Source organism: Oncorhynchus mykiss, chromosome 12 (genome assembly GCF_013265735.2).
Source record: "Oncorhynchus mykiss isolate Arlee chromosome 12, USDA_OmykA_1.1, whole genome shotgun sequence".
Taxonomy (NCBI): Eukaryota; Metazoa; Chordata; class Actinopteri; order Salmoniformes; family Salmonidae; genus Oncorhynchus; species Oncorhynchus mykiss.
In genome coordinates, this window is record NC_048576.1 from 25,157,089 (window position 1) to 25,175,303 (window position 18,215).

The window sequence follows — 18,215 nt, forward strand, 5'->3', positions numbered from 1 at the left end:
TTATGCAAAAAGTATTACCATGGTGATTGTATTATGTGTAAGGTAATGCGATTCCGAGGTCAAAATGTTCCTCAACATTTATGAAGAACAGCTCCCCAGTATTCCTACATTATGCCATCTGCGGAGCCATTGATTACCTCTGCTGTTTATTGAATGCCCCCTGCAGAATCAGGGAAACACAGACATAGGGGTGTTTGATACATTTAGTAGCCTACACCAGAAATATTAACACCCAGTTTCATATTCTACTTAATATAAGTTGGATATTTAGGTTATGTAAATGAATCATATTTGAAACCTTTGTTGTGCTGAAAATAAGTGATATACTTTCTTATGAAAACTCCATTATTGTCGCCCTAAAATGCTTTCAAAGTGGAACAGTCCAAGGGTTACAGGAAGTTGTAGCAGCTGCCATGTTTGGCTGCTTTGTTGTAGGTTTCTTGTAGGTTTCCTGCAGATTTTTTAGGTGTTGCAATGGAACCGAGCTGGAGTACATTTCTATTTCAGGTAAGTGAACTTTGATACCCGAAAAGTAAGGTCATTGATGGAATAACTGTAGGAAACTAAAGACATTCACAGTCTGACGTTTTTCAAAGGTATAATTTTAAGTAAAGCTATCCAAGCAAAACAATGGTACATCAATCCAGGCTTCCAGCTGAGAGGTTGGGCATGACGTTTGGAAAAATGTTATTTTCTCTATTTTTCTGTATTACTATGGTGATGGAAAAAAACACAAATGAGTTGGCTTAGTTATCTAACTAACGTAAAGCTTTGTTTATGTTATGTAAGTTAGCTTGTTAGATCAAAGCCAGTAAACGTTATTCATAGATCGATCATTCGCAGGCTCCAAGAACGCCACAGCTAGCCTGTTTTTTTTTTTATTTGCCCGGAACCGTTGATCCGTTTTTTTTCTGTCTGACGGTATAACTTTACGTTATAAACAATGGCTAGCCAGTTAGCTAGTTTCCTAAAATAATCGGATCTCGGATCACTAGAAAGCGAGAAATACTTTCCCGATTGACGTTTAACGTTACTTCGTTGCTTTTTCGCCAGTCAGCGTTTAAGTTTCTCCTTCCCCCTCAATGATTCAAAATAGCCAGCTAAGTTAGACCTACTAGCTAACATTATATGGCCGCGAGTAAAGAAGGAATTCAATTTGCACACAAAATAAAAAGTGATTTATTTCAGTTTGCGAAAAGGAGATTTCAATCCATATAACTATCTCAGTTTTAGCTAACTAACCATTATATTATGCAACATTGTCAGCTGGTTATAGTTAACGTTACTATTTTTGTTTTTGGCCTGCATTCAAGCTTAGTTTCTTTCCAGATTTGCATTACAGCATCACTGCACCAACGTATCATATTTGGTTTATAAAATTGGACACATTTCTGCTAGCCTATTGGGCCGGGCATTAATAATAGCGATAAATAGTTTTTTTCAAGCAGGTTAACAAAGGTCTAGCCTACAGTTGTAGTGGGATGATTATTGTTCGTTTTTAAACAAATTAAGGCCAAGGTAACCTCATGCAGCTAAGATTTTATCCGTTAGCTGGCTTCTTGTATTTTATCTGATTTAGATCCTTGGGGACTGTTGGAATAAATTGTCCTCCTTTGGTTGTTGTGGAACTTGACACAAAAACTATTCAATCCGTTTGACCTACTCAGAGCTGGGCCTACAATGTTGCAATTCAAATAATGATGGTTGTGTTCAATTGGGCAACCTGGTTCACACCTGAATAGAAATTGTCCCCGTCATAATATTAGTATCACACGTTTTATACATTATATTATAAACATTCCTTGGAGTTGACCTCACTCATAAAAGTATGCCTAGGCCCCCAGCAGGACTGGATCAGTTTAACAGTCTGAAATCGGAGCAGCCTGATCCCCCCCCCCCCAAGTGGTACATGGCTCCATCTTGAAAAATAGATTATTTATTTTTTGAATGGGAGCTCAGATTGTGTGAGTGTTTAAAATTCTTATTCTACGGGCAATCCCTTTTTAGCCCTGCTTTCTGCTTTGAAGTGATTGCTGTAATTTTCCCTGGTACAGCTAACTCTGTTCTATTCCCGAAGTATTGGAAATGTGCAGCTGTTGCTGGCTAATTGGAGTGGGCCCAGAGCCTGTGTGCAGGGCCAAGTTGAGGCTAAGTGGCAGTCAGTCTCCAAATACTGAGCACAGTGCAGCAATTTTACTGAGGGTAGTATGGTGTTGTGTGATGTGATGATGCTAATGTTAACAGTCCCTCATTGATCAGTAGATGTTAGGAAGTGGCAAATGGGGTGAAAGTTGATGTTAAATGCAGCCCACTTGCTGAATTCTCCCATGCAACTGCTAGTTGCCATGAATCATTGTGTCATTTCATGTGACTCATTTTCACTTTAAGTGAGATTTTAAAGGATTTTTTTCCCCTCATCTTGCGGTCAGTGCAGGAAACCAAAATACTGTCTATTTATCCTAACATTATTATTATCTTAGTTATCTTCATGATTCGTTGATCCTATCAGATTTTCACCCCTATGGAGGAGCACTCTTTTGTTGTCTCAGTGTAGATTTCTTTTAGCCCATCTCATCAGACTATGAACCACTGTTTAATCAAACGGTTGCAGCTCAGGGCCAGAGGGATCAACCACCTGTCACTACTCAAGAGCAGAGGGGAAAAAATACTTTCACTTTGATTCCCCTTTTATGGAAAAAAAAGTGGTGCTTGACAAAGGCTATTGTGCTTTCTGAGAGAGCTAAAGTACACATAATCCTTCATTACTCATCTGCAACAGCGCATAATAAGAGGTGCGTCTGTCACTGGATGCCTTGTTCCTGACAGAAAGGCTGTGTGACGCTGGCTTCTGCGTCCGTATGACTCACGCTAAACGCCTCTCTCCTCTGGAGCCTTAACTCGCTCATTGATCCCAAGGATGTTGGCAGCAGGGTAGCATGATAATGAGAATGGCCAGAACAACCTCTCCTATATGACTCAATCTGTCCCTCGAGTATGCTTGAATAGGCTACCACAAGTATTCATTTCGTCTAGTTTAGCCTACGTCTAGGGTCTTTTTATTGCTCCACCTACGTCCTGCAAGTACCAGAGCTGTAAAATACCTTCAGTTATGCCTATAGCTTATCCCACAGTAGAATGTTGGAACTGTCTGAGCAGTGATAGCTTACTGGGAAAACCCCAGGCAGGAATGTAATGTTCCAAAAATAACGATGTTCATTTCTGTTTTTAGGACATACTTGTTAGCTAATCTGACATTGAAAACAGTGGCAAGGCAATACATTTGCACTCAAATTAAGGTTATTCATCAATGTTCTTCAGATGACTACAAATGGTTTATTTTTCTCAAATCTGTGTAGGAAATAAACAACCATGCTACAAAGACTTTCAAAATGTTATTTCCTATTTTACATGTAATTGTTCTTACAGCAAATAGTTAATAAACCATTAAATTAATCACTGTTTGCTACATAATAAGTCTAAGCCAGTCACCGATCAGTAGTGTTGTTAGTGTCTTTTCAGAGTTGCTTATTCTCCCTGCCTTCCATTTTGATATTATTTGCGTTGGAGTGACCCCAGCCTTCAGAGCACATTTGTATCAAAATGGTCAGAGCAGCGTGAAAGCGCTGCAGGCCCTGCACGTCTTTCTTGGGGCCAGGTTGTCTGCAGCAGCAGTGGCTGTGTCTTCTGCTGTCTGCAGTGTACAGCCCCCCCGCCCCCCCTCTGGGCCAGTAGGTCCTGTTCAGACAGCCTGCGAGAGGGCTAGAAAATCATGATATTGATGACTAATCCTGGATGGTAGTGAGTGTGAGCAGGTGCGCAGACAATAGAGGCGGGAGGGTGCGGTGGCGTTCTCCCTGAGTTCCTGGGTCTGAGAGCGCGTCTGGGCTGAGGTGTGTGTGTGTGTGTGTGTGTGTGTGTGTGTGTAGAAATGCAGGCCCTGGCCCATGAATAGAGGAGCCAAATGGGTGAAGATGTGCTTACAAAGACCTCTTGTTGAGCACTGAGTGCATCACTGGCTGGATTTGTCTTCCACAATGGGGCAGATGAAATAAGGAGGAGAATGTGGGATTTATTTTTATTTTCTCCTCCCCCTCTTCCAACCTCTCTCTTGGCTGGCCCTGGTGGGTGGATCGATGGATGGCTGACCGTGAAAGAGAAGGGTCAGGTATTTGACCTTTCCCTTTCGTACTTGCGGAAGAGAACGCAGTTGTCTTAATTGCAGCGTCCCTCTTTTCATTTCAGTTGGTCAATGTGAGGATGTGTGTGTGTGTGTGTGTGTGTGTGTGTTTTTGTCTGTTTCCAGTTATTTTTCATCTGGTGAAATGGCCATGTTTCTATTAACTCAATCAAGTGTTCACATCAGAAAGACCCAGATGAGAAGACTTTTCCTCTCCATCCTACTCGCCTTTGGTCTCAGATGGAAATGGTCAGTGTGACCTGACCAATATGAATGTACATTTTTGTAGGACCTGGCAGCAGCTTTTACTGGATACAGTTTTTTCTCTCCGGATGTCAAGATATTTGAGTAGCACCCAACCTGGGCTCTGAAGCTGATGAATGACAGTCAAGTTGTAGGCTAGCCTATATGTTAGTGATGGGGGGATTGATTGATTTTGTGTGCAAAATAATAAATAAAGTTAACACCAAAATATGTTATATTTCATCCCAAAGCTTATTCTCTATCTTCTTTTTAAATAGTGAGCCAACATGTTTTCAGCACTTATTTCATTGACTGATCAACTCATATTCTCATACTTTCTCTTCTCTCTGCAGCAGACATATCATAAGCAATATGTTTGGAACATCAAATTGCAAGTAAATGTCAGTAATTGAATCGTGATAGCAAAAATGTCACTACATAATCATATTGGCACCTAAGTATTGTGTAATATCGTTTCGTGAGGTCCCTGGCAATTCCCAGACCTACTAAATATAACGGTCACTATTTGTGGGGTCCTCCTCCTCAATTTAAGAAGCTCCAATGAACAGCAATAATGACCCTTAACGGGCATGCTTGGCTCTCTTTGTGCACAGCAGCCCTAGTGCCGTTCTGCCGATTATGTTCTAGAGCGGGATGTTAAATCCATCCAGCCAGGCCTATCAGCTCTGCAGACGTCACACTGGCTACCATCACATGACTGTTTGAACTACACTAGATGAGAATACATTGACCTACGTTCTGCATAATTTAATGATAGATCACCTGAGGGTCATATTTCTCATAATAACCTAGTATATTTAGCTAGATAAACATGTTAAATTATGATAAACATTATACATATTTTCTAGTACATTGTGGGTCTGTAAGCAGACACAGTGCTGCCACAGTCGGAGGATCCCCAGTCACATCCTTTTCCTAAAAACATCCCTGTCTGTCTGGTGCGGTGTCTGTGCTCCCCTCAAGTGTAGTGCTTATCCCTGATCTAGAGGGCTGTTTAGTCTGCGCTGAAGCCAAGGAGCAGACAAGCAGACAACGTATTCTAGCGCTGCGTGATTTATTTATTAATGTCAGTCGGGTAGCTTCCCGCTTTGACGTCACTAACCTTCTCTCACAGCGGGGGACCTCTGCTCTGTCTGCTGTGCAGCACAACCATGTACTCTTTAAACTGAAACTGACTGATTTAGCAACAGCACATCAAGGCCTCTCACCTCTCTGCCAGCTCCTCTAATTGGGCTGCTTTGGGTGGTGGCTGAATCTGGTTCTTTATGTGAATGGCAGGTTTCACTTAGTGTATTCAGCGTAATATGGCAGAGATTCACCACTGCGGTTAGACACGGAGGCATCCTGTGGCTCTTGCCTGTACCTGGTGGCTCTCTGTTTCCTGACGTGTGGCTAAGGAGATGGGGCTTAACCTGCACAGCCCCAGAGCCCATGCAGTCACACTGCTGAGGAGGAGAGTGGGTGGACTGTGTCTAATGCACAGATTTCTGCAGTGGTGGGGAAAAAGTACCCAATTGCCATACTCAACCTAAAAATAGAAAATTGCTCAAGTAAAAGTCCCCTAGTAAAATACTACTAGAGTAAAAGTCCAAAAGTATTTGGTTTTAAATATACTTAAGTATCAAAAGTAAATGTAATTGCTCAAATATATGTAAGTATCAAAAGTATAAATCATTTCAATATTAAGCAAACCAGATGGCACATTTTTGGTACTTTTTAAAAAACATTTATGGATAGCCATGGGCACGCTCCAAAACTCACACTTAATTTACAAACGAAGCATGTGTTTAGTGAGTCCCCCAGATAAGAGGCTGAAGGGATGACCAGGGATGTTCTTTTGAATTAGATAATGTTATTGTCTTACTAAGCATTCAAAATGTAATGAGTACTTTTGGGTGTCAGGGAAAATGTATGGAGTAAAAGGTACATCATTTTCTTTAGGAATGTAGTAAAGTAAAAGTTGTCTGAAATAGTGAAGTACAGATACTGCAAAAAACGACATAAGTAGTACTTTAAAGTATTTTTACTTAAGTACTTTACACCACTGCATTTCTGTTAATTCTATAGTTTTTTTGTTTATGTTTTAGGGACACGTTTGGAATGTCCATTGTAATGTTGACCTACTAGCTAACCAGGGGAGCACCTTGTTTGGTTTAGCTAAGCTCATGCACAGGCTGCTGCTGGGGGCACTAAGCTGGATTCTTCCAAGCCTGTCTCTATTTTGGCAGACTACTTTTGCACACATGACAAATGAGCACCACCATGACAGGGATCATTTTTCATATAGCAGATTTAGATTCCTCAGCAGCAGCAGGCTGTTTGTGTGCCTCCTCACTAATGACACAGCCAGGGCCTATTTTTGTCCCTGTAAAACATCCAGTCATTGACCCTACTTTTTTTTTTTTTGCGTATTTCGTCAAATAGATGCCCCAAACGTCAGTACTTGTGGCTCGGCACAAAGATGATTCTTTATATGGAACTTGGAAGTCAACAGAGCCAAGCAACTACTTGCAGTGGGGTTTTAGCAAATGATTTTCCCAGTCAGTGTGGTTTTAGACTAAAGGGTTATTGTGATGATTATCTGGCTGAATGTTTTCAGATCTTCCAGTGCATTTCGTCCGGTTGTGTTGTTCGGCTGTCTCTCTTGCATGTCATTCAGCAGAGGGGCGGAAGTGCTGACTAGAACCCCCGCTGATATACTTTCAGTCTGCTCACTGCTCTGTTCTGGCCCCCGTGGTCTACTCTGCCACGCATGCGCCCAGAATGACTCACTGTCTATTTCGGTGTGGCTTCAGACGCAGTGGCTTGCGCCTCGCAATCACACCGGCAGGCAGTCGCGCTTTCACTCTCCAACTCTTTGCAGCGTCAATTCAGTGGAAGAGCTGTGAAATCACGTCAGAAAGGGCACCGTACAAAGCCAGTGTTAAATCTCCATGTGTTGTGTAAACACAACACACTACGAGGCCCAAGGCTAAAAGCTCAGACAACGCTACTATTGTCGAACGTTTGCCTGCCAGTACAGTACTTAGCACATCTGAAGTGTCGGCATTTAAAAAAAAAAAAAGCCCTTGTTGATACTAGCGGGAAGGTCACAACTAGATAACTACCTAGCAAAATGAAGAAACTATTTAATTCACTCTCCATAATCCCATACTGCCAGTGCCCGCCCAAAGCCAATGGTTTAGCTAGCTATCTAACTTTAGCATCTTCGCTAACTAGCACAACAGTGCAGTGTCCTTAGCTAGCTAACACAGGCAGCAGCTTCATGGAAACTAGCTAATCCATTGTGATTTAATTATGTCAGTACTAGCTAGCTACAGTGGTTAGCTAGCTTGGAGGAAGTATTTGATGTTGTGCACTTAGCTAGCTACCATCCCATAGCCCACATTGCATATGAAGTGTGACTGGCTCATTTGTGGATGTACGGACGTGCACTGATTAGCATTGCGATTCTGCAAGTAGAATCGGTAGGTTCGTCGCTACCGGATCGGCACGCAGTAGGTATCACATTTGTTTTGTCAAGAGAAGGAACGGCCTCCCACTGTGATAAGTAACTATCGGTAGTCTATCGGCAGTGAGATTCTCTGTGTGTTTCATGCTTAAGGCTGAGGCGGACAAGTCATCAAAGCAAAGCCTTCCTAGCAGCACCGGATCATTTTAAAATGTGGCCTGTGAATGGCAGTGAGATTAAGCTGTTCTCAATAGGCCTAGTTGTTGCATGTGAATGGCTCCCAGATTAGGCTATTCCCAGTAGGCCGTGTGAGCCAGTAAAACAACACAAAGAGCCTAATGCTAAATTAATTTCCTCCCAAACTATTTTCTCACTGCAAGAGCGGTTATATAAAGGAGGAATGTCAAGACATAGGCTAATCTCCAAAAAGTGCCGGGTTACATAAAGGAGAAAGGCAGAGCTACAAGGATGTGAGGTACATTTGGCTGTGTTGGGTAACAAACAAAACCTGACCTTTCAGTGCGCTCTTTTATAACAAGCCTGTAGCAGGCAGAGTGAGGAAGGCTCATGGTAGTTTCAACCTGTAGTTCTACTCTTACAATAATGGCCTAGGAACAGTGGGTTAACTGTCTTGTTCAGGGGCAGAATGACAGATTTTTACCTTGTCAGCTCCAGGATTCGATTTAGCAACCTTTCAGTTTACTGGCCCAGCGCTCTAACCACTAGGCTACCTGTCGCACAGTTGACAGTGCATGTCAGAGCGAAAACCCAGCCATGAGGTCAAGGGAATTGTCTGAAGATCTCAGAGAAAAGATTGTGTCAACATCGATCTGGGGAAAGGTACCAAAAAATGTCTGCAGCTTTGAAGGTCCCCAAGTACACAGTGGCCTCCATCATTCTTAAATTGAAGATGTTTGGTACCACCAAGACTTCCTAGAGCTGGCCGCCCGGCCAAACTGAGCAATCGGATGAGAAGGGCCTTGGTCAGGGAGGTAACCAAGAAGCTGATGGTCACTCTGAGGGTTCCTCTGTGGCGATGGGAGAACCTTCCAGAAGGACAACCATCTCTGCAGCACTCCATCAATCAGGCCTTTATGGTAGTGGCCAGACGGAAGCCACTCAGTAAAAGACACATGACAGCCCGCTTGGAGTTTGACAAAAGGCACCTAAAGGACTCTTAGACCATGACAAACAAGATTCTCTGGTCTGATGAAACCCATATTGAACTCTTTGGCCTGAAAGCCAAGTGTCACGTCTGGAGGAAACCTGGTGGCAGCATCATGCTGTGGGGAAGTTCTTCAGCAGCAGGGACTGGGAGACTAGTCAGGATTGAGGGAAAGATTAATGGAGCAAAGTAGAAAGAGATCCTTGATGAAAACCTGCTTCCGAGTGCTAAAGACCTCGGAGTGGGGCGAAGGTTCCCCTTCCAACAGGACAACAGCCCAAAGCACACAGCCAAGACACCGCAGGAGTGGCTTTGGGACAAGTCTCTGAATGTCCTTGAGTGGCCCGGCCCAGACTTGAACTCGATCGAACATCTCTGGAGAGACCTGAAAATAGCTCTGCTGCGATGCTCCCCGTCCAACCTGACAGAGCTTGAGAGGATCTGCAGAGAAGAATGGGGGAAATTCCCCAAATACAGGTTTGCCAAGATTGTAGTGTCATACTCAAGAAGACTCAATGCTGTAATCGCTGCCAAAGGTGCTTCAACAAAGTATTTAGTAAAGGGTCTGAGTACTTATGTAGATGTAATATTTCAGTTTTATTTTTAATAGATTTTCAACATTTCTCAACCTGTTTTTGCTTTGTCATTATCGTGTATTGGGTGTAGATTGATGAGGGGGGGAGGGACAATATAATAAATTTTAGAACAAGGCTGTAACGTAACAAAATGTGGAACAAGTCAAGGAGTCTGACTACTTTCCGAATGCACTGTATGTTGTTGACCAGTGTTTAAACTTGCTGTGCTGTGTCTCTACAGCAGGCCAATGAAGCCCTCCACCACCAGCACCAGGTGGCCCAGAACAGCCTGCTGCCGCTGCTCAACTCTGGAAATGAGCCGGTGGACCAGAAGCCTGTGATGCCCATCCCCCTGGACCAGAAACCCCCCGCCAGTGCCGCAGAGCTCCTCAAAGACAACGTGGCCAGCGGGGCAGGTGGCGGCAGGGGACCCATGCCCGTGGTGAAGAAGGAGCACAAGAGCAAGACACCCTTCATCTGTGGCTACTGCAACAAGGCCTTCCGTGACAGCTACCACCTGCGGCGCCACGAGTCCTGCCACACGGGCATCAAGATGGTGTCGCGGCCCAAGAAGACGGCCCAGACGGCCCCCACCATGGTGCCCTTCATCTCCAGCCTGCCCAGGGAGAACAGTGGGCAGCCCTCCTACATCTCCACCATCGCAGGCATCCTCACCACGGCCACCACCTCCGTGTCCTCAGCCTCCAGCATCATGTCTCCAGTCTCTATGATCAACGTGCCGCAGCAGAGCCAGCCCAAGAAGCCTGCCAAGCCTGTGAAGAAGAACCATGGCTGTGAGATGTGTGGCAAGGCCTTCCGAGACGTCTACCACCTGAACCGTCACAAGCTGTCCCATTCGGACGAGAAGCCCTTCCAGTGCCCCATCTGCCAACAGCGCTTCAAGAGGAAGGACCGCATGACATACCATGTGCGCTCTCACGACGGTGGAGTCCACAAGCCATACGTCTGCTCCGTGTGTGGGAAAGGCTTCTCCAGGTAGGCTCCAGCCATGCACTTTCACTAACCCCGGCTAGCTGTTTTATATTTCAAATAAAAGTGCTTTCTATTTATTACAAACTCATTTGAACTCCAACATCAACCAATTTTGATCCTGTTAGTACATGGCTATTAGTCTACAATTTCTATGTGGTGTTAGACGAGCACTGAGATGGAGTGTTTGACCATCTGTTGTTCAATGTTACATTTTACATGTCTCATTGACAGCTGCCCTCAGGCTCACGGATTTATAGGAGTGTTGAATAGTCTTGACTCGGTGCCTTTGTGGTCCCCAGCATGTTTAAACAGTTGCGTTTTTAGAGAGCAGTTCAACTTGTGTTCCAGAGTTCCCTCTTGCGAGGACAGGCAAAGGAGAGGAGCTAGGCTGGGGGAGGCTGTGGTTCCCGCCAGCTTGTCACCACTTCCCCTTCCCCAGGGAATGCCATTAAAACAGGCCTGGGAGGCAGCAGCCTGGGATTTCCTTTAACCTAGCACCTAGTTTTCCCACTCTGCTCCAGTGTTGCTGCTTACAGGGTCCTGTTTGTTTTAAGTCTGAGCCACCTGGAATGACTGAGCATTCCTGTCTTTCCAAGCAAAGCCAACAGTGGCCTTGAAAGATGGCCTCTTTCAACATTTACGGCAACATCCACTCACTACTTCCAGTTATGCATCATTAGTCATATGTGCAATTCATTGGCATGAGTAATGGCAAAATATATAACAAATGACCATTGAAAACCCAAGAAGCAAAGAGCTCTTACAGCTTGTTGTTCAAATAACAGCAGAAGTTTGGTGTGAGTGAATATTCCAGCGTCTCAAATTGATGTAAACATTATGCTCTCTGTCCAAACTATAATCTCAGAGCCCGGCTTGGTTCCAACACAGTGACGCAGAGGTTTATCGGGACACTGAAAAGTGAGAGGCCGGCTGGCAGAATAACGCAACTCTTAGTCACTGGCAGTTCTGCAGGCACTCTGTCTGTCTGGAAGCTGCTGTCCTCCTCAGTTAACAGTGAAATGAGGAGAACAGCCATTCCGGTTCACAGCACTCCTGAAAATATTCTAATTGACTCCTCTCCTTTGTAACAAAACCACTACCAGTGTGAGTGTTTTGCTTTGGCCTAGCTGCCTGTGTTAGTTATCCACACCATCATCGGTGATGAAATGATTTAGTTCCCAGCCTGTCTGCTGTAGTCCAGGTTTTCAGTCAAACTAACTAATGGTGCCGCTGGGTGCTGCGATGAGTGGGCTGAGTGAACATTTGAGTCAAGAAAAGGTCATAAGTACAGTGTGTGTTGTGTGTCCATTAATATTCTACAGCAAGATTGTAACTTTTCTAATTTTCTCTCCTCCAGGCCAGACCACCTGAGCTGCCATGTGAAGCATGTCCACTCCTCAGAAAGACCATTCAAATGCCAAGTAACGGTAAGAGAGAGCTAGAACTGTACTGTGTGGCCTCATTAGGGCCACTTGTCAGCAGCTCATTATTGACAACTTGAGCTGCATGTCTGTCGTCTAGCATCAATTCTCCCACTTTGCACTTTCCTTTCTGTCGGCACGGACAGTAATTGTTAGTTTCCTATGCTAGACTAGTGTCTTTTAAAATGAGCCCATTAGTCATAGTGTTGTAATGGCAGTCTGTCCACAACACCACACTGCAGTATACCCTGTGGCCCCAGTAGAGATTTATGACTATCTATAAGCCTTTAAAGTTGGACATGTTCCATCCAGGCTTCACTTGGCACCGAGCTGGAGCACGAAGCTGTGTTGTCCTATGAATAGTAGTGTGCCTCTGGCCTGACCTTCTGACCTTGTCCTGTCCTCTCCCAGGCCTGTACTTCTGCCTTCGCCACCAAAGACCGACTGCGCTCCCACATGATCCGACATGAAGGGAAGGTCACCTGCAACATCTGCGGCAAGATGCTGAGCGCAGCCTACATCACCAGCCATCTAAAGACACACGGCCAGACCAACTTTAACTCCTGTAACAAAGGTATGTCATGTCAGTCCTCTCACCAACCACATCCCCCCTCCCAACTCAAATAAAATCGTTTCAGGTTTTACATTCCTAATAAATAAATAAAAAAGTGAAAAACTGTTTTAAAATGACAAATTTTGAAGCCCTTTTAAGTAATTTTACTTAATTATTTTGTACACACTTTGAACATTCACACTCCTCAATCCACAACTGACATTTTCCTAGAAGTTGTCTTTTACTCCATACCAAGACAGTGTGCCAGAGGCCAGTGTCTGGGCAAACCTTACATGACAGTGAAAATATAATCTGATTGATTGGTGCTGACTTCATCCTCAGGCAGGTTTCAGTCTCTGTGTAGTTAGAGTAGCACTACAGGACATGGAAAGTCCCACCGAACATTGTCCATGATGGGCATTACCATGTCTTCTTCGCTGGTTACATTTTGCCCCAATTCCCTTGAGTACCATTCTGTTTTTAAACATGAATTGGATGTTTGTCTGAGTGGAGAGATGTATATGCTGTGCTGTTTTTTGTGGGTCTTCTGCTTGAGGTATGTAATCTGATGACATGTATTCTCGTTGACAGAAGTGAATGGCCTGTGGCAGAAATATGTTCTAAATTTAAAGCGCTTTCAGCAATTGGCTCGTGTTGGAGCAGAGAGAAGTGGAACATAGACAATGATATCTGATCCAACCACAGCAAACTTACAGCTCCTCCACTCAATTGATTTGTGCAGCTTGCAAGATAATTAGAGGGAGGGCAGGGTTTTTCTCAGAGTATTGCTCTTCCGTTAGTCTTTCTCATTAGTGTTATTGATATATATTTGGTGGTATTGACTCTTTGTATTACTGCTCAGTAAATAATTCTGAGAAATCACTGGCACCGTAACCGTTTGAATATACTATAAATGTATAATACATAACATGGAGGTCAAGTTCAGCCCAATAACTGGCTTCTTCCTCAGCCCTTGTGCTATTACTGTCTGTATTTCCTGTTTTGTTTATTCATCTGTGAATTTCCATTTGTGAAAGTGCTGTATTGGAGTTGTGGTGATTCAGGCCGTAAGCCAACGTGTTTTTGTGATTCTCCTGTGGAACATGTACAACCCTGTTCATCTCTTCCCATCCAGAGAACACTGCATCATAACGCCATTACACATTGATCACTGCTCAGAGGTGTAGTCAATAACAAAGTATAGCCTAGCTCAGGCCACCTAGTCAACATTTCTAAGTTTCCTCTTTCAGTTACCCATAGACAGATGCAACAAGTTCTTTCCCTGGCCACTGAAAGGAAAGCTTCACTGCTGTGTTGTGTATTCACTCTGCGTTAGCTGCCACCTGAATGAGCACTGCCACATACAGCACAGAGAACACTACAAGTAGGATATTGATATTGTATCACCACAGTAAGCGTATGGCCCATTCCCTCCCCCTGGGGACTAGCAAGCCGGGTAGTGTGTACCCACCTGAAGTGGGGCCAGTAGAGTGCACTGAGAGGCGTCCTAGCGGAGCAGCCTTGGCTGGCCTGCAGACAGTCCATTATAACCCATGTGTGTCTGTATTTCTGAATAGGGGACTGGCAGTGGAACTCCTCAGGGGGACGAAAAGGTAATGATAACATAGCATCGTGTGAATCTAACCCTAACCCTCCTCCCAAGAATACAGTCACATCACACACACGCGCGCAAGGATAAATACTTATGCCAGTGTGCTACTTCATCATCATTGCATCCATGGAAATGTTGTCTTGTAGATTTCTGTTCTAATTTTAAAACTTTTTTATTATACTTTGCACAGCAAGAATGACCAAGTTAATGTTTTGCCTATACGTGATTACCTGCTTCGGTATTTGTTTTACAAGAACATGCATTTAAAATGGTTAATGGTTATTAATGTAAAGGTTATTTTAGTTCAGTGTGCTGCAGTAAAGATGGAGAGGAATGCCGACTGCATATACTGCAAAAATAATCTCTGGACTATTTCACACACATTTAAGTGTGGAGATCATTTTTCTGCAGTGTATGGAGAGCATTCCTCCCTCTGCTTAATGACGGAGAATAACCAATAACTATCATTGTAAAGCTATTGTTCGATTGGTTTAGCAATGAAGGAAAGGACAACATCTTTAATATTATATCCTCTATCCCCTGTTCTCTAGATAATGACATTCACAACTCTGCCTCAGCCACACCTGTAACAGCCTCCGCCCCCATCACCACCACGATGAACCGGGGCAACTCCATCAACAACCCTGTCACAATAGCGGCGCAAATGAACATTTCCACCAATACAGTTAACGTCAGCCTCCAACACCCAGTCACCATCACTGGGCCCGTCAACATCGCCTCGGTCAACATCCCTACCACGGCACACATGAATATCGCCCACCCTCTGGCCATCAGCACCCCCATGTCCATGACAATGTCCGGGCCCCTCAATATCGCCATGAGATCCATGGAGAGTATGTCTTTTCTGTCCCAGGTCCTGCCTTCGTCCCCACCCTGGTAAAAACAAAACGAGATGGAGAGAAAAGGAGAAAAATGAACCATCTTTCCCTAACCCTCTGGCCCCTGACCCCGTGCCCCTTCCTCAGACATGGAAATGAACGTTTAGCCTACTTGTGCCATGCAGTGGAGAGAACTACCCTGTCACATGGCTCCACCCCAACCAATGTTACATCACAGAAGAGAGAACCAGAACAGTTGTGTAGAAGTTAGATAGGGTTTTGTCTATTATCGGAAGGATGTCAAACCTAGATGTAGTGAGTCGGATAATGTTAAACAGTGATGTCAACATTCCAGTCACAGTAGGATTAACAAGAGGGGGGGGGGGCACAAGCCTCACATAAACACCCATACCTTTGCAATGGGAGAAAAAAAAATCAACATTTAAAAGGACTAATGCAATAAGTATGAATTGTTGGTTTTATTGTTCCACAAGTTATCTTGCAAAGACAATGTGTTTCTTATGTTTTATCTATAGCCTGCTAATCCGTATTTAATGTTTTTAGGAGATGAGTTCAACAGAAGGGACAAAGACTTCCATTTGGACGGAAGGTTATTCTTTTTTTCCACATCTGTGTATCCTTGTTTTTCAAATTGGATGTATGCTCTTGAGGTACATTGACTAACTTGTACAGTTGTCATGTTAATGTATTATCACCGTCAACAATTTATTCTGTATTTTGTTGAAGTGGATATCTGGACATTGTCCCTGTTGACTGTTAAATATGTATAATTAGGATAGTTATTTTCTCTTTTATTAGGGATGGCAGAGGTGTTTCTTTTATTTGGTCATCAGTTGATGTCAATTGTTTTATACAAACTGAGAAAGGAACTAGTCTTGCACTGAAAGCATATCCCATGTGTAACTAAACAGCAGTATTATCAAAGATCAAATCGGAGTGTTAGGTAACCAGCCTACATAATAACAGGGCCATCTAGTGGTTTACAAATGCCATTGAGGGAATGGTCCTGAAGTTCACCAATGTTTATTTCTTAAACTATTATTATCATGTTGGTGACAGATTAGTTTTGTTAGAAATATTTTGTAACCTTTTATAGTTTTGTTTTTGAGGACCCCAAAAGTTTGGACCTTCTGCTCAGGAAACTCGCTGAGAGTAGCCCAGTCAACTTTATTTTAGGTTTTAATTGAATACATGTCTAACTTAATCCTGGTCTTTCCCATGTTACTTTGTAATATTTAACTCACCATATATCTTTGTTTGTTAAAAGAAAAAAGTAGAAGTCCTTCAAAGACTAGGGATCCAAGAACTCTTATTTTTGTTAACATAGCCGTCCATTTTAATAATCTTGTAATCCATTTCAGTCTCCGCCTGTGTCATGGTGATTTATGGACTGATGTATGAAGAACAAAACACTAATGATTTCTGAGAAGGGTATGAAAATAATGAATTACTAGATCATGTTGTAGTGTTGCTGCAGCCGAAGGAAGGCCAGGATTTAGGCAAGTCGGGCCAGCATGTCCTGGGCAGCACATCTCTGACATTATGGCTGTTAAGACCCATAGATTACCATTACTAGATAAGACTTCTTACTTGGCTAAACCTAAGGATGTTCTCTCTAACAGTTTTCTTTGTTGAATGCCATATCACCGTTGCAAGGTTTTTGTGCTGTGAGAGGTATAGTATACTCTGTCCTGAAAGAACACACACACACACAAGATGCATGTGAGTTGTATTTCCCTATGAGTTTTTTCAAAGAAAGTCCAATGATGTGTTTTCTTATGCATTGAGTAGATGCACTGTAATTGCCTATTCTGCTTGCCAAATTTTATACAATTATGAGATGCAACTAAGTGAATATTTTGAATTGAACGTTTCAGCATTTTTAACAAAAATTAAAAAATGATTTGGAAATTATTGGGACACCTGTGAAGGCAGTTGAATGTATATCTTTGTACAAAACAATTTTAGTTCTGAGGATGTGGTAGTTAAAATACTAGACAAGTGAAAGATAATCTTTTGTATTAGAACATTAACAGCGGTAATTTTGTATATATGAAGACTTTCTGATTAGCAGAAAGGTAAAACATTCCTACATTTTTTTAAATGTATGTTTGTCAAATTACGTAAACATGCGCAATGTTTTATTTGCCTTCTATTTGGGATGTCTAAATAAAATGACTAAAACATGATGGTTGGGTGGCTGTGTGCCATTTCCTGATTAGTCAGCCAGCAGTGGGATGCTAACTATTCCACTCATTAGAGAGCTTTTACTCTCACCCCACAGCTTAATTGACAGCAATAGTGTTTAATCTTTTGTCAGATTGCTTTGTGCCATTTGGGATTTTAGGCAACAACAAAAATCTTTCCTTTTTTCAGCGATAGAGACACCAAGGGCCGGTTTCCCAGACACAGATTAAGCCTCGTCCTAGACAAAGAAATATTTGTCAACAGCGATTCACGATGGAAACCACTACCTACTCCAAGACTAGGCTTAATCAGTGTCTGTGAAACCAACCCATAGATGCTCTATTGATTTACTGATGTCACGGAAATGACCTTTCCAGTCTGTATGGCCTGCTGCAGAATAAATTACAATTGATGTGCTGTTTATTCAGGTCAAATGTCAATTTCCCCCTCCTTTTCAACTGATACTCTGCTGTGTACACAGTTCAAGGTGGCTGGATGATGCACCCTATTTAAAATTGTAAAATCTATGAAGAGATAAAGGAGATGAATTTTAGATATTACGTGTTTTCATTAAGAAAAAATCTATATTAATTCGAATAATTCAGTAACTAAATGTTGGCCAACATTCTCCAGTGTTGTTGTATTAGGCTATCTCATCTGACCAAATGAGAGGATGAAATCAGTGTTTTATTGCTGCCAACATTATTTATGAGATCCAACTGAAAAAACAATTTAAGTCAAGTGTGACGACCATTCTTAGAGGCTCAGTTTAGATCTGAATTGTGAGTACCCCAAGGGAAAAGCAAGCTAGTAAGAAGTAGGTGTTTTTTGTTTGGAGCCTTTTGTCCCCCCTCCTCTCAAAGAGGATTAAGTCAGAGGCCACTGTCACACATGAGTTGCCTCTTGTTTTCATGAATGAATACAATTATTTTGCAGAAATGTATTAACTTTAGTACA

General features: G+C 42.9%; 1 protein-coding gene across 2 annotated transcripts; it reads left to right on the forward strand.

Annotated features, from left to right (window-relative positions):
* The first annotated feature begins 358 nt into the window (after positions 1-358).
* On the forward strand, positions 359-17,260 carry LOC110537248 (vascular endothelial zinc finger 1). Of its 2 annotated transcripts, XM_021623139.2 has the most exons (6): positions 360-507; positions 9,874-10,628; positions 11,983-12,052; positions 12,458-12,620; positions 14,177-14,212; positions 14,763-17,260. In XM_021623139.2, the coding sequence occupies exons 1-6, from the start codon at positions 475-477 to the stop codon at positions 15,110-15,112; spliced, it is 1,407 nt and encodes a 468-aa protein (XP_021478814.1). In that variant the 5' UTR covers positions 360-474; the 3' UTR covers positions 15,113-17,260. The 2 variants fall into 2 exon arrangements, with proteins under 2 accessions (XP_021478815.1, XP_021478814.1); XM_021623140.2 differs by lacking the exon at positions 14,177-14,212 and having other exon boundaries at positions 359-507.
* The last annotated feature ends 955 nt before the right edge of the window (positions 17,261-18,215 follow it).

Bases quoted from the DNA above. Each gene is read 5' to 3' on its own strand.
- LOC110537248 (XM_021623139.2), top strand. From the start codon at position 475: ATGGAACCGAGCTGGAGTACATTTCTATTTCAG. The intron at 10,629-11,982 runs GTAGGCTCCAGC...TCTCTCCTCCAG, and splicing joins TGTGGGAAAGGCTTCTCCAG to GCCAGACCACCTGAGCTGCC. The intron at 14,213-14,762 runs GTAATGATAACA...CCTGTTCTCTAG, and splicing joins CTCCTCAGGGGGACGAAAAG to ATAATGACATTCACAACTCT.